This window comes from Lepidochelys kempii, chromosome 6, assembly GCF_965140285.1.
Source record: "Lepidochelys kempii isolate rLepKem1 chromosome 6, rLepKem1.hap1, whole genome shotgun sequence".
Classification (NCBI taxonomy): Eukaryota; Metazoa; Chordata; order Testudines; family Cheloniidae; genus Lepidochelys; species Lepidochelys kempii.
This window is the reverse complement of record NC_136385.1, coordinates 16,627,589-16,643,029: the sequence shown is the minus strand read 5'-3', so window position 1 is coordinate 16,643,029 and position 15,441 is coordinate 16,627,589. Positions and strand designations below refer to the sequence as shown.

The window sequence follows — 15,441 nt, the reverse complement described above, 5'->3', positions numbered from 1 at the left end:
GTAGAAGTGGCCCCTTCAAGCACAGCTCCGTCTCTTCACCCCCATTTGCTCCAACTGTCTATAGTCTTCCTACTCCATCTATCATGTCTGCATACTGGCCTATCTCCAACGCAACCATGTCCATAAGTCACTCCCTCAACTTCATATTTTCTGTAGTCTTCATCCAAGTCCTCTCCTCCTCTCACCTTGACTACTTGCAACTCTCGTTCTGTGAACTCCCCAGTCCCAGCTCTGCCAACCCCAGCACGTGCATATGCCCCAACCCTCACACATGTAAAAAGGAGTGCAACCACACTTCTTCCCTTTCCCCTACACAACTCCACTGGCTCCCCATTCACTTCTGGTTCTGACTGAAAATTACCTTCCTTGTTTGTATAACTCTCCATGGTCTGGCTCCAGGCAGCCTCACAGTCACTGCCTACTCCCTTCCCAACTCTCTCTGCCCTGGCCCCTGTCCCTCACTAATCTGGCCTCCCTCACTAGGACAGCCTTCTCTGCAGCTCCTGCCAGCCTTCCTGGGTTCATCTGCCTTACAGTCTCTCCATTTCACATCTCAGCTGGGAACATACCTTCCCCCCTTGCCCATGCTTCTGTACTTCTCTCTTCCTCTGCAATTTTCTGTAATAACGTTATTTACTCTGTAAAACATTTTGGGATACACTTTACATGAAGACCTATACAAAATGTAGCATTCTGCTCACCATGACCGTCTCAGATCGTATCTATTACCATTGATACCATCTATTACTACCAACACCATCATATTTACAGGGTACTGGAAAATAGAAATCTACTCTGCAGGGATGCAAGCTTTGCCCCACCACCGAATCCCAGTCTTGTCCCAAGGGAAACCCCCCCTTTGTCCTGGAGTTAGAGGGAAAGTTTCAATGTCCTTTCACCATTGGGTTTCATTTTGCTGTATCAGTGGACTTTTAGCATGATATGGTCTTCGTTTTCCTAGAGCACTTGAGCAGCCACTGAATCTACACTGCACGCATGGGCCAGTCACACTTTTCAAAGGGTGCTTGTGATGCTGGCAGCACAGGTGCCAGCTCATGCCAAGACCTTAGGTCTCAACTGAACACTGACAAATACAGAACTGGAAACCAATCTGGCTCATGTGTGTTGGTAACATTAACGTAGGTATTAGAGTACATAAGTGTGCTTAGTGTTTAGACTTTATGAAATGTTTATAAACTGATGCATGCATTAATCTCACTGATAATACAGACTAACACGGCTGCTACTCTGAAAACTGATAATATCTGTATCCCATGTTATAAGTTAATATTTAAGTGCTTGCTCTATAACTGTAAAAGTATTTGCTCTGTAACTGCAAATTACCAGACAGGAGAGAGGAATTAACGAAAGCGAAATACTACTTTGCCATAGGAGATGTTAGCTCCTGCCCAACAAAAGAAGGTCCACCAACACCAGACAAACCATTGTGGAACATCAGAGGATGAAAGATTTTGTTCGTTGCTTCCGCCCATCCACCCCTGGCCCTGCTCAGGAAGAGAAGACAATTCCTCCCAACAGTTGAACTTGCAACTCGAAGCAGAAGTGGGGAAGGAATAAAAGGCCCAAACAAGGAGAAACAGTATCTTTTATGCTGCTTGGACTCTGAGCGGCAAGGAAGACTAAGCATAAGCAAAAGATCCGCAGTGCCTAGTCTGTGTTAGCCCTAAAGGACATAGAGAGCTTGCTTATTATAGAAGCTTTTATTACCTTTTGAAATTTAGCACTGTAACTCATTTGTGTGTGTATGTGTTTAGCTCCTTTAACCTTTGTAAATAACTCTATTTCCTTTTCTTAGTTAATACATCTTTAGATAGTTAATTATAGGACTGGCTACAACTGTTGTCTTTGGCATGAGATCCAAGATGCAGCTGACCTGGGGTAAGTGACTGGTCCTTTGGGATTGGGAATAACCTGAATATTACTGGGATCTTTGGTGGGAGGAACCATCTATTGAAGGTAAGCTTACCTTGGTGCCAAAATAGATCTGAGTTCGCAAGGGGACTGTCTGTGACTCCATGTTAAGGCTGATGTAGTGCTTGGGGAGTTCACACTTGATAATAGCTTGGTGAAATTTAAGTACAGAACTCACAACCAATTTGGGGTTTGTGCCCTGCTCCTTAACAATCTATACAGGGGTTGGTCTTATGCTCTTGAGCCACTGCAGGACAGCTTCACAGTGATCAGGGATCCTGTGGGAGGCAACAACCCCTCCACAGGCCTTGGGTAAAGCTTTCAAGGAAATTAAAGGCACATCCTTACTTGACGCTGCTGTTCCTTCTGTCCACTGTTATGGCTCCAATCCCGATCTGTAATGAGGGTCCGCTGGGCAGGGGCTGATTCTGGAAGATCAATTCTGGATTGAGATCCACTTCTGTTGGACTCACCATCACTTTGGCCGCAGAAAGCAAGGCAGTTTTGCCCTTGTTGTAATTTTCCAGGACCTAGTCAAAATAAGATCAGCTTTGCTCAGTGACCATTTCTGTTCTGACCTCTGAACTTCACCCAGACAAGCATACTTATCCCCTGATTTGCTTCTTATCAGCAGCCTTTGCAAGCCTAGAGGGATCTCAAAGGCAAGGATCATACCTAGGATCACACACACTGATATTATACAAATATTGACACCAAAGCCACACGGTCAGTAAGTACCGCTGGAGCCCAGCAAGGGGAAAGCAACTAGGGACCTGCCTGTAGTAGCCCCACAATTAGCAGGGCCTAGGAGACCTGGGTAAAGCTACATGCCACTGCCTCATGACTAGGACCTGTATTTGTACCATTCTACAGGCCTTACCCATGTGTGCTAGTAGGCACTCAGATGAGCAGTCCCATTGACTTAAATAAGGGTTGTAAAATCAAGCCCAACGACTTGAGACACATCCTGCTGTGTGACATGCACATGCCTAATATTGGAAAGATTCTGCAGAGGCTCCAGCATGTTGGCAGGTGCTGGACAACTCAGGGACCTCCAGGTTATTCACAGCTGCCCCACTGGGGAAGTTGTGGCTTATTAGATTAACTTTGAATACAGAAGCAGTCCTTTGCCAGAGAGAAGCAGGGTGTGGGATGGGCAGGTTCTGAAGGAACCAAGGAGCAGACAAGATTAAGGAGACAGCTGTGGCTGGGGTTCACACTGTGCTGTTTTAGAAATGCAGCATGGTCAAGTGGACAGGGCACTTAATTGGGACTCAGAAGACCCAAGTTCTATTTCCAGCTCTGCAATGAATGAGCTATGTGATGCTGGGCCAGACTTGCCCACTCTGTGCCTCAGTTTCCCCTCCCACTCTTTGACTATCTTGTCCATTTAGATTGTAAGTTCTCTAGAGCAGGGACTGGCTCTTACTATGTGTATGTACAATGCCTAGTACAATGGGCACCAATCTTGGCTGGAGCCTCTAAGCATTACTGGAATACACTACTATGTATAAGAATTAATAAAACCAGGTGCCAGCACGTGACTTTTCGACTCTCCAACAAGTGCGTAGCTTTGGTTTGCAGCAGCTGAGTGGGGACTCCACCAGCTTACACCCTCGTTGAACCTCCCCATCTCCTGCCACTCCCAGGGTCTGGGACTCAGAAGCTATATTGCCGTGCTGAGTCTCCCCCTGCATTACCTTGTTGAGCCCCTCCATGACCACATAAGGGAGGTGTTCATGCAGCATTGCTGGGGAGATGATGACTTCATTAAACGCTTTATTGTCGCCCCAAATTGCAAAGTAAGTGGGATCCTCCTGTTCACAGCAACTGGAATAGAAGTCAGGGATCAAAAGAGAGGGAGAGGTGGAGACATGGGAGAGCATGTGAGTCAGAGAGGAGGAAGAAGGGAGAATGTGAGAAGGAGACAGTGGGGGTCAGAGACAGAGAACAGGAGAATGGGAGGGGGAAAGTAAAAGAGAAGAGATGCCGAGTTACATATACTGCTGCCACTGCTCCCAGGACCAACACTAACCAATCGTGATGCAAGATCTCCCCTCCTTCTATCTTCTCCCCAGGACAGACACAACCATCACAGGATGGTGCTAAATAACTCCCACTTACAGACAAAGCAAGCTGCCAAAGAATGCCGTGGCTTTCCTGAAGGCTATCCTGTTGGGTCCCTTTCCAAAACTGAAGCGTGCCCCTGCACCCTGGGCTGGCTTGCAGCATGGCTGCAGCTCCAGCTGTACTTACCAGCACTGCTCGGCAGGGTGATTGTGCACCACATGGATGATGCGGCCGGGTGGATAGAGTGGCGTACTGGCAGACAGGGCAATGGTTAGGTCACTGGGGTGAGTCCAGAGACGGCTACTGGTCACTGAATTCCCTTCAGTCTCTTCCGGGAGCTCTGACTTGGGTATACACTTTGTGGCCCCCACAATGATTCGCCACTGTCCAAGAAGAGAAAAAGGAGGAGGAGGTGATGCAACGGATCGTGATGCCAAAATACAGAAAGGAACAGCGTGGCGATGAGAATAGGATAAAAAGCCAGGGGAGAAGGGGGCACACAGTGTCATATTCCTAGGGTCACTTCACATTAGACGGTTGCTGGGTTTGGTTAAACAGGATACATAACACCTTAAAAAGAAAAGAAGTACTTGTGGCACCTTAGAGACTAGCAAACTTATTTGAGCATAAGCTTTCGTGAGCTACAGCTCACTTCATCGGATGCATGCAGTGGAAAATAAAGTGGGGAGATTTTATATACACAGAGAACATGAAACAATGGGTGTTACCATACACACTGTAACAAGAGTGATCAGGTAAGGTGAGCTATTACCAGCAAGAGAGCGGGGGGGGGGGCGGGGGAGGGGGAGGGTGGCAGGAGGGGGAAACTTTTGTAGTAGGTGGGCCATTTCCAGCAGTTGACAAGAATGTGTGAGGAACAGTAGTGGGGGGAAATAAACAAGGGGAAATAGTTTTACTTTGTGTAATGACACATCCACTCCCAGTCTTTATTCAAGCCTAAATTAATTGTATCCAGTTTGCAAATTAATTCCAATTCAGCAGTCTCTTGTTGGAGTCTGGTTTTGAAGTTTTTTTGTTGAAGAATTGCCACTTTTAGGTCTGTAATCTAGTGATCAAAGAGATTGAAGTGTTCTCCGACTGGTTTTTGAATGTTATAATTCTTGACGTCTGATTTGTGTCCATTTATTCTTTTATGTAGAGACTGTCCAGTTTGGCCAATGTACATGGCAGAGGGGCATTGCTGGCACATGATGGCATATATCACATCAGTAGATGCACAGGTGAATGAGCCTCTGATAGTGTGGCCGACGTGATTAGGCCCTCTGATGATGTCCCCTTTATTTTATTAAATCTCCCCACTTTATTTTCCACTGCATGCATCCGATGAAGTGAGCTGTAGCTCACGAAAGCTTATGCTCAAATAAATTTGTTAGTCTCTAAGGTGCCACAAGTCCTCCTTTTCTTTTTCCGGATACAGACTAACACGGCTGCTACTCTGAAACATAACACTTTAAAAGTGTCCCAAAACAACAAACTCTGGCTTGTGCCCTTATTTGCTTAATCAGAAAACAAAGGAAAGTTAAAAGGTCTCCCCACTCCCCAAGTTTTTTTTCCTGCTTGTTTTTACCTTAGAAATAGCAAAGTCTTGTCTTCCCTGTTTTTGCTGAAGGTTTCCTTAGAGGAGCCAGAGACATGCGTGGAAGTGTTATCAGCCCTGCATTGGAGGGCCAGGTATGGTGAATCTTTTACAAAGAGATATTTTCTCATACCTATTTATTAGGCATTTGAGTTAAGTAGATATTAGCAACAAAAGAAAGAAAACAAAGTTCTAAAGAATCTGCATGAAAACCACTTCCCCTCTCAGTTAACTAGGTTTCAGTTTCCTGGTCCTTGTGAGATCATAATCCCAACAGTTTCACATACCCACAGAATACTGCAAGACAAGCAGCATAGACAAGAGCTGAATTTTCAATGTGAAAAACAAGCAGAGAACAAACACCACAAACCAACAAAAAAAACCCTTTTCAAGCATGTCACGCTACACAACCACACAAAAAGACACAGAGTCCTTTTCCCCCATTTGCAGGTCACCTTTAAAATCCTTGATATTAAAACTGCTACTAGTGTTAATAAGGCTTCTGTTATCCCTTAGATCAGGGGTGCCCAACCTACAGCCCACCAGAGCATTTCCGATGGCCCACAGCCTGCTTCAACATAATATATATTAACAGCCAATTCATTATTGTTTGTTTACCTCATTTTAGTTCACACAAGTGTGTAAATAGACAATACTGTACATAGAAACAACCTATCTAAATACATATGAAACAAGCTGAACTTAAAATATAACTCAATACGGGTGACTTTAAATCTTATTAAAACAGGTTGAATCTGTTTGGCCCACATAAGGTTGTGCTTAGGTTTATGTGATAATAAGGTTGGACACCACTGCTTTAGAATGCTGGCATTTCTCAGTCTGCTGGAAATGAATCTTTACGACATAATATACATATAAATCCTTCATCTCCAAAGTGTTAACAAATCCACTTAACCCAAAACTGCACAACCAGACAGAGACCATGGAGTCATGGGTAGAAAACTCCACACCTGCTCCATTACTTAGTCCATTACTGGCTATTGCTCACTAAAGGCCAGGAAGAGCTAGAATTGGAGTGTGAGATCTTAAACAGGCTCAGCTCAGGACACCACCTATTTGTTCGGTCTGGTGTTTCCATGAGAATAATTGTCACGGCTTTTCATTCCAGGGGGATTTGAATCTTCTTACCTTTGGTTTGTTACTTCTCTGGAGAACATCAAGAAGCTGCCGGCGAAATCCCTCTAGCTGTGAGAGACCAATCCTGGAAGAGAGAGAGAGAGAAAGGGTGTTAGCCACAACTGCACAGGTGACTACTGAGAAGTAAGTATCACAACACAGGTACCAAGGAGAGGTGGGAATGACAGAACAGAAAAGTGAGATACCACAATACAAGAGATGCTACAAAGATTTGGGAGATGCCACGATACAGATGACCCAAGAAACATCACAGAGGTGTGAGATTACACAATATAGATAATGAGGTGTAAGAAGCCACAGATAAATTGATAAGATAGTGTATAGGTATGAGACGTGACAATACAGATAACCAAGGAGATGGATACTGAGAAGTGAGATGGCATGAGACAGGTAGATAGTACCTGGTGTGACATCACAATATGAGGAACCAGGAAAATGGTTTAGAGATATAAGAGACTGCAAAACAGGTAAGCCAAGGAGATGGTACAGCAGTGTAAGACACCACTATACAGATCATCAGGGAGACAATGGACAGATGAGAGATGTCATCATACAGATTACCAATAATAATACTCAGTACTTCAGGGTGCTTCTCCTCCAGAGATCTTAAAGCACTTTACAGAAGTGGGTCAGTATCATAATCCCCATTTCAAAGATGGGGAGACACAGAGTGAAATGACATGACTTGTCCAATGTCACACCATGAATTGATGGTGGAGCTAGGGATAGAACCTGGGTCTCCTGGTCCAAAGCCCCAGCCATTAGGCCACACGTCTCCAAGGTGATGATAAAAAGGTGTGAGATGTCCAACTCTAGGTAACCAGGGAGAGGGTACACAGGTGTGAGATGACAGAGAACATGGACCCAGGGAGACAGTACACAGGTGTGGGATGACAATACAGATACCATCAAGATGGCACAGATATATCAGATGTAACAATGAACATAATTGTGAAGTCAGGATATTCACCTTTTTACTCATACAGGCAACAGAGAGAGGGGAGGGATATGCCAATACACAGGTGTGTGATACACCAATAAAAGTATCCAGGTAAAAGATACAGCAATACAGGTAACTAGGAAAAGAGGGACAAGTAAGAAGCACATGAGGACAGGTAAATGAGGAAACTGGAGATAGATATGATGTGGGGGGGTTCAGACAGGAAACGGGTGCCTTTGGTATAGAACAAGTGGATACTAAAGTGAGGAATTCAGAGATTTTTCAACTTGCCTGGGAACTAGATCTTTGCCAAGCACGACAGCAGTCACAAACTCTTTTGAGTACTCCATGGCATCCTCACTGGAAGAGAAATAGGATCCAAGAAGAACAAGTAGGATTTCACTAGCAAAGACCAGGACTCCATGGCCAAATTGCTCTTGGCCTCTGAAGGGTCTGATTTCCAAGAGGCTGGATTTGGGGAATTGTGGTGTTGTGCAGGCCACAATTTCTGTTCCTCACGGCATCTGGGGTTTCCACCTTGCTCCACAGATGCAAGGCTTGAAATCCATTCCTTATGCCCCAGGTACTAATAGCCCTAGCATACATTTGGGAAAGGAAGTACTCAAATATTGTGCCTCAAACTGAATGTCCCAAAGTCTTCAGATGGCCAGGACACTTGAGAGAGGTAGGAAGGACAGAACATCCCATGCCCTTCTGAGACTGACATTACATGGTGCCCGTGGGATTAGGAACATCACTTTCTGCACCACACCACTCCCGCTGGCCCAAGGTAAGTGAGCCAAGGCTCCCAGATCGCTGTTCATTATTGAGATTTACATCTTCGTTGGCCTCTCTCTGAATCGTGGATAGATTCACAATAGCTAGAGGCCAACACTACTGACAGAAGTAAAATGACAGAGTCTACAGACAACACTGCAAACTGTGTTAGAGTGCAATGAAGATCAGAAATATGATAAGTGAGGGCACCCCCTAGAGCTATTGGATAGTCTGAGGTTTAACAGCACACTCTAGCCATGGTTGTGTCCACCACAGCCTAATGGATTTCTGCCAGGGGAAATCCAAATAGATAAGCTACAGAGTTCCCTCAGTGACCGTCCTGGGGAATAATTCCTTTGACAGTCACTGCAGAGGACTCTCTGTCCAACAGATACTGTGGCAACTCCTATCATGGTAACGGACCTGAAGGATAATGCCCAGAGTGATTACCCTAATGGAAACCCCCCCTGGGTGCTACAGAGACCCAGGACTAACGTGATGGACGAGTCTCTGCAGCTGCCGTAAATACCCCCTGCAGTGACAGTCGTGACTACTCAAGGGACCACACCCCTTTCTATGTTGGTCAAGATGGGTGATTTTTTTTTAAACTACTATATGAGTCACCTGCTGTAAATCTATCTGCAATGGACAGAGGAGCACAGCGCCCTGAATCACATAATATACAGTGAAGGATGTGGGAAGGGAAACATTGTCTGGGCTGCCAGCCTCTTGACTGTGACTTGTGCTTGCTACTGTAAATAGGGTGAAGCTACAGTATTATCCAGGGGACTCCTGTGCCATGTGACTTCAAAGATTTAGTGAGTGTCTGGGGCAGCTGTCCACCTGGCATCATAATCAAGATCCAAAACCAAGACAGATAGAACCAGGCCTGTTGGACACAACCAACAGCAACATCAGCTTCTATAGTAGATCGCCCCCCATGGCTGTAAGTTCTTTAGGGCAGGGACTGTCTCTTGCTATTTTTCAGTACAGCACCAAGCATAATGGGGCCTTGGTGTGCTATCATAGTACAAATAATACACAATAATGATCAGCTGCAACCCCCCAGTCAGGTCTCATCTTCCAACACATACCTCAGCAGCCCTCCTGGGGGAGAATAGGCATAGCACTTCAGCGATGGGTACTGCGGACGCAGCAGGAAGGACAGAATGGCAGCTGTTCCTGCCCCTAGGGAATGGCCCACCACAATCAGCCCATAGTGTTTTGTTCCTCTGCCCTGCAAAACAAAGACCAGCTGAGATACTGGAAGAATTTGGGCACCTTCCTACAATGCTCCCATGGCTTAGCAAAAGCTGACTCTCCCATGCACTAGTGCTCTAGACCTTCTCTCCTTCCACCAATAGAAATTAATTATGGCCTGGTAGGATGACACCTTCTGGAGTGGTAGTGGAATTCAGATTCCATGCTGCCTTAGTCTAGGCTACACAATGGACAGTTCTAGCAAGCAAATCCCATCCCTGCCCCAGAAGGACCCTTCTTCTGAAGTGAAAGTGGAATTCCCTCAATCCTAGGAGTCACATCCATAACTTTGCAGGGCACCAACTATGCCCCATCTGATGGATGGGAGTAGGACAGTTTTGTTACTACCTGTGAATTTGTCTCCTCATAGCAGGGAATCCATCAGCCTGGAGATAGAATGTGGGTAACCACATCCACTACCATTCACAGAGGCAACTTGAATAATTTTCAAGACAAGGGGGACAAGTGCCAGAAACCTTTTCAGAGGGAAACCTTAGAGATATGTGTGGCAAGAATAACCACAGATGCATATCTAACAGACTGGGCTGCTCCCAATGGGTGGCACACTTGTCAGGGAAAATGGTCTACTCTGGAAAGGAGGATGAATATAAATTTGCTGGAATTGAGGGTGATCAGGAAGGCCATGAAATGTCTAGTTCCCCTCTTGACCTTGTCTAGGTTCAGAGTGACAATTATGTAATAGTAGCTTACATAAATGGCCAGGAGGAATTTCAATCTCTCCTCCAAGAAGAGAGACACTACGCATTTTATACTGGTGAAAAAGTGGAAGCTGCTGGTTTTGGCCACCTAAGTACAAAGCAAACACAACATTCAGGCCAACAGACTCTGTGCCCATGGAGAATGGAAAATGAATAGACAACCTCCATCAGTTCATCTTCAGAATGGAGAACTCCACAGATCAATTTGTTTGCCTTGTTGGACTTTTCTTGTTGCAGTCACTGGTAGAGGAAGGCATGGAAAAATTGATGCATTCTCAGTTCAGCAGTCTGATCCCCTAATGTGGGCATTTTTTCCTTTCCCACTCCTTGCTCATGTAGCCAGAGTACTCCTGAAAACACCAAGATCTGGCCCCACAGTCCTTAATTTTCCTAGCTCCTAGAAATGTCAGTTTGTTCCCTTGAATTTTATCTCCCACTAAAGGTCCAATCAGATGCCAAAAACTGAGAAATTCAAACTAGTGCTTGGAACTTGGATGGCTGCATCTTCTGGAGTTCAGATATTCTCAATACCTGGCAGACTTACTCTTGTAATAAAAAAAAATCCACTTCTGACCTTTACTATTGCATTGGGTGTATATTCAGAAGTTGAAGCTCTAGGCTTGGCCTGAATCATAAAGCTTACCAATAAAAAGCTATGTTGGCTTTATTAAAACTCTGAGTCTCAGTTCTCTGCATGACCAACAGCAGCACTAGGGGCCCCTAGGCTTTCTAGAGGAAAGGAAGGTCTACCATCACATCCTCAGTACTCCAAGTTTACCAAGTCAGGGATCAAACCTTTCCCTCCAGTTAAGATGGGAAATCAAATCTGGTACTAGGACACAAAATGGAACCATTAGAAACAATCTCTACAATACTGTTTTTGTTTTTCTTATCAGTTTAAAGTAGCATTCTTAAATGGCCAGCGCGTCTATTAGGAGAATAAGTGAAACAAATGCTTTGTCCATCAAGGAACCATTTCTTCAGCTTCTTTCTGGTAAAGTTGTCCTTCAGACAGCACTTGACTATTTCACAAAGTTGCTTCCCTGTAGCACGTTAATGGAGACATCTCCTTAACTTTTCCTGGGCCAGATCCTACCGAGCGACACCAAATTACACCTGCTGAAGATTGGACCCATCATATTTAAAACAATCTTACCAAAAGGAAATCAAATTAAATTGTCTTGATGTGTGATGGATGAGCAAGTATTATTTAGACAGGAACAAAAACAAGATTTGTGTGTACAATGTGCAGGAGAGAATTAAGGTATCAGAGCTTCTAACACCACTATATTCTTGCAAGTCTGGGCAGCAATTATTGAGATCTATGGGACAGCAGGAAAATTTCCCTCTCATGAGTAAGAACTCACTTAATAAGGCCAATTTCCACTTTCTACGGCGAAAGGAATAGAGCATCATATTAAGAAATCATCAGAGTAGTGACCCATGCATCCCTCCATACGTTTATCACACATTACAAGGTGGAAATCTCATTGGGGTATTTGGCTATCGAGTCCTGCAGTCTGCCATCCTTCCTTGATAACCTCTTTTCCTTCTTCCTCTCCTTTTTCGTTTCTAGATTCCTTGCTACATCCCAATAGTCCGTCTTCAGACCAAGGCCTTCTTTGGGCACGAGAACAGGGAAATCTTCTCATGGCAAGGAACCTGACAGTCCAGAGAAGCCCTCCCTTAGCTAAGAGTTAATCAGTCTGTCAGTGTGGTATAATTTACATTCACTTTGGAGGGCAGCATTCTGGAGTTGTGGTATGGTCTTCTTCATGGTACAGGAAGATCAGCTCATGCAAAAAAATATATCTGAGCTGTCCAGATGAATGCTAGTGGGCACTGCTCCCCAGTCGTCTTTCTCTAAACTAATGGATTCCATGGGCATGAGATTTTAGTCTTATTCATATGTTTCTCTGCTCTGTGTCACTATGGGATGACTTCCTTGCCTTGAAAACTAGCTCTGGAGCTATGCTGTACTGGTGTGGAGAACCCTTCAAAACAGGGAGCATGGAGGAACAAGGACATTGGAGTAACGGGTAACAAGTTGGTGCTCTGATGGCTAGGATCAGCAGGAATCAGAAGAAAGCTTTGAGTGCCTGGGACCAATTCTACTACAGATAGTTCAGGGAAGTGTGGATGGAGGGACAATATCAGTGGCACAGGAGAATCCTATCTCTTAAACACTCTGCATGGGGCACAAGAGAGCAAGGACTCACCAAGTCACGTCCAAAGGCTTGAGAAAGCACCATCTCCTGCTCCAATTTCTTCTTGATGTACTCAGCAGACAACACCATTCCCTGAGGGCAGACACCAAAGAGCATAGACCAAAATGTGATCATTAGCATATCAGCACAGTCTCAACACACAGAGGCTAGCAAATTACTGCAAGGACCTAGTGAGCTTTCCAGCTAAGGCTCTGGACTGCACCCAAGGCGTGATGGGGGAAAGTACTGCCTCAGCCTTTCACTTCATTTGGAGAGGAATTAATTGGGGTATCAGCAAGTATGTGTCTAGTTAGCATGGTTGTGAACTGCTATACAGTAGCAGAAGTAATAAATATTTATATTATGGTAGCACCCAGAGGCTCCAGTCAGGACTAGGGCCCACTGTCATTCCAAAGTATGAAACCAACATGTCTTTGAAAGCTTTCTGACACTTGGAACATTAGGCCATCTATCTTTGGTATTTACAGTCACACAGGAAGTCTCTGGCAGAACAGCGAATTGAACCCAGATCTCCGGAGTGCTAGCACCTTAACCATGTTCCTCTTAATTTCAATCTGTAAATAAAAAATGTTAACTATTCTAACAAGTTAACGGGAAAATAATGAGAACATCAAGGTTCTTGTTATGCTTACTAGCAACAGAGAGTGAGAAAACTGTCTAGAAGCCCAGATGGGTAGAGGAATGGGTCCACTGGTGAACGGATACTGAACACATCAGAGTGGGTTTGTAGTTGTAAACTATTTGGGGGACTTTAGTTAGGTAGAATCTAGAAACTTCTGGAAGGTGGCTGGGGAACTGATAACACAGTTCTATAGAAAGCTGGCCAGCTCATCTTATTTGTCTGCCTTCAGTCTACACAGTGTTGAATTCAGCACATGGCTGTTTCTCATTCTATCCATAGTAAATATGGAGGCTGCTGATCCACACTGCAAGAGATGATTAGTGTTTAGTGATCAGCTAACACCAACGTATGAATGTGATGGGGTATACAAACCCCACACTGGGACGGAAGGGGTTAAAGGAGTTCCTGGGCCCAGCTAACCCTGCCACTCCAACCCAAGAGTATGGAGACACAGGTTAAAAAGGGAGCAACCCAGCTCAGAAGGGAGAGGCTGGGAAGGAGTGCAGACCTACCCAGAAAGCCAAAAGGAGCTGGAGAAGCCTCCTAGAGGAGACAAGACCATATGCAGAGCCCAGCCAGGGCCAGCAGGTTTTGGTTTCCTTCTTTTTTCTTATCTGAGACCAGAAGCAGTGGTAGGAAGTGACCCAGGGAAGGTAGCTCAGAGGGCCCCCTGCTGGATGCCAAACACTGCTAACCTTCCTAGGACCCTGGGAGCCCAGTGGATTGGGCAGGCCCAGACTCCCCTACCACTGCCCCCGCAACGAGCCGATACTTACCGCTAGGCCCCTCTGCCCCCAGAGGACCCTATTACAATGAATCACCTGACTCAATCTGCCTAAAGGTGAACAATATGATAGGAAACAAGGGCTTGGATGGCCTGAAATAACTAAAACAGCTCTAAAGTAAAAAGTGAACATTGTCAAGTGTTGTCCATTAAGATATAAGGGATCCATGCACATTGCAAAAATGTGCAGCAACTTGGGTTTCTTCAAATTCTTCAAGATCAAATGTACCACTGAACTGAATGAAATTGGTAATGAAAGGGAAGAGGAGAACACTTATGAGTTTGTAAACCTACAAATGAGACATCTGTGATGCTAATATCATCAAAAAGTTGCTATCAGGATCATTTAAGTCTCTGCTCCAGGCCTTCTGACAGTTCTTCAACTTCAACCTCATTCAAGAACAGTCCCTGTTCATCTTTAACTTCAATGGGAACGTCTGAAAATCAGGTCACTTATTTAGATAACTAACATGGATTTTAGGCTCCTATCTTTGAAAATCCTGACCTGAATCCATGATGATATGTTACTACTGGGTTGAATTAGTCAGCCTTATAGATATATTCTTGATACTGATAGTCTAATACACACAGTCATTTTACTATTATGGAACCATAGTCATAGCTTCATCATTATCGTTAGAGCTGCATTTAGTTTTCCTGTTAAACTGGGATATCATTCTGTAAATTATGAAGGAATAAAAAACGGGGCCTAATTTAAAAACTGGCACATCACTGGTAGGGGGCAGAAAGGAGAATTTGGGGAGTTACAAGAAAATACTTTGTACTGTTCTGTAGTTCTAAGGAGTTAAAAATGACTCCTTTTTGAAATCTGGGGAGTCTAATATTACTTTGGATCCCTCTAGCTCAAAACCCCTTCACATTTTCCCCAGAGATAAATCTTTCTGAAAATCCATACATAGGCTCTACTGGAAGAAGAGAAGTTGTTATTAATTGTTATTAGGAACTGTTGTATCTAGCTGTTATAGTTAAAAGAGCATGCTATTTGTCATAGCCATAACTTTTAAGGCTTTTTGTTACAAGACATGGTCCCTGTCTGTCACCCTGGCTAGCTTGCTACCAGGAAAGATTCCTCTGTTACCTTATTATTTTATTTCTTCTTTAGCTATTTGGCTCTAGATATGTTCATTGCACTGGACCATGAAAGAATAACCTAAGTTTTAAGAAGACAAGATGGGTGACATAATATCTTTTATTTGACCAACTTCTGTCGGTGAGAGAGACAAGCTTTCGAGCCACACAGAGCTCTTCTATGGTTCGAAAGCTTGTCTCCATCACCAGCAGAAGTTGGTCCAATAAAAGGTATACCTCACCATCTTGTCTAATATCCTGGGAT

At 44.4% G+C, this 15,441-nt stretch overlaps 1 protein-coding gene across 2 annotated transcripts in view; it reads right to left on the bottom strand.

The window, feature by feature from the left end:
• DAGLA (diacylglycerol lipase alpha) overlaps positions 1 to 15,441 on the bottom strand; it is a 106,625-nt gene that overhangs the window by 12,824 nt on the left and 78,360 nt on the right. Inside the window, exons 14-21 of one of the 2 annotated variants that reach the window (XM_073346943.2) lie at positions 12,673 to 12,753; positions 9,569 to 9,711; positions 7,989 to 8,057; positions 6,749 to 6,821; positions 4,189 to 4,385; positions 3,633 to 3,762; positions 2,281 to 2,462; positions 570 to 638 (exon numbers count right to left, since the gene is read on the bottom strand). In XM_073346943.2, the coding sequence (XP_073203044.1) occupies positions 570 to 638; positions 2,281 to 2,462; positions 3,633 to 3,762; positions 4,189 to 4,385; positions 6,749 to 6,821; positions 7,989 to 8,057; positions 9,569 to 9,711; positions 12,673 to 12,753 (944 nt within the window). The remainder of the gene's footprint in view (positions 1 to 569; positions 639 to 2,280; positions 2,463 to 3,632; positions 3,763 to 4,188; positions 4,386 to 6,748; positions 6,822 to 7,988; positions 8,058 to 9,568; positions 9,712 to 12,672; positions 12,754 to 15,441) is intronic. The other variant, XM_073346944.2, reaches the window with a different exon arrangement.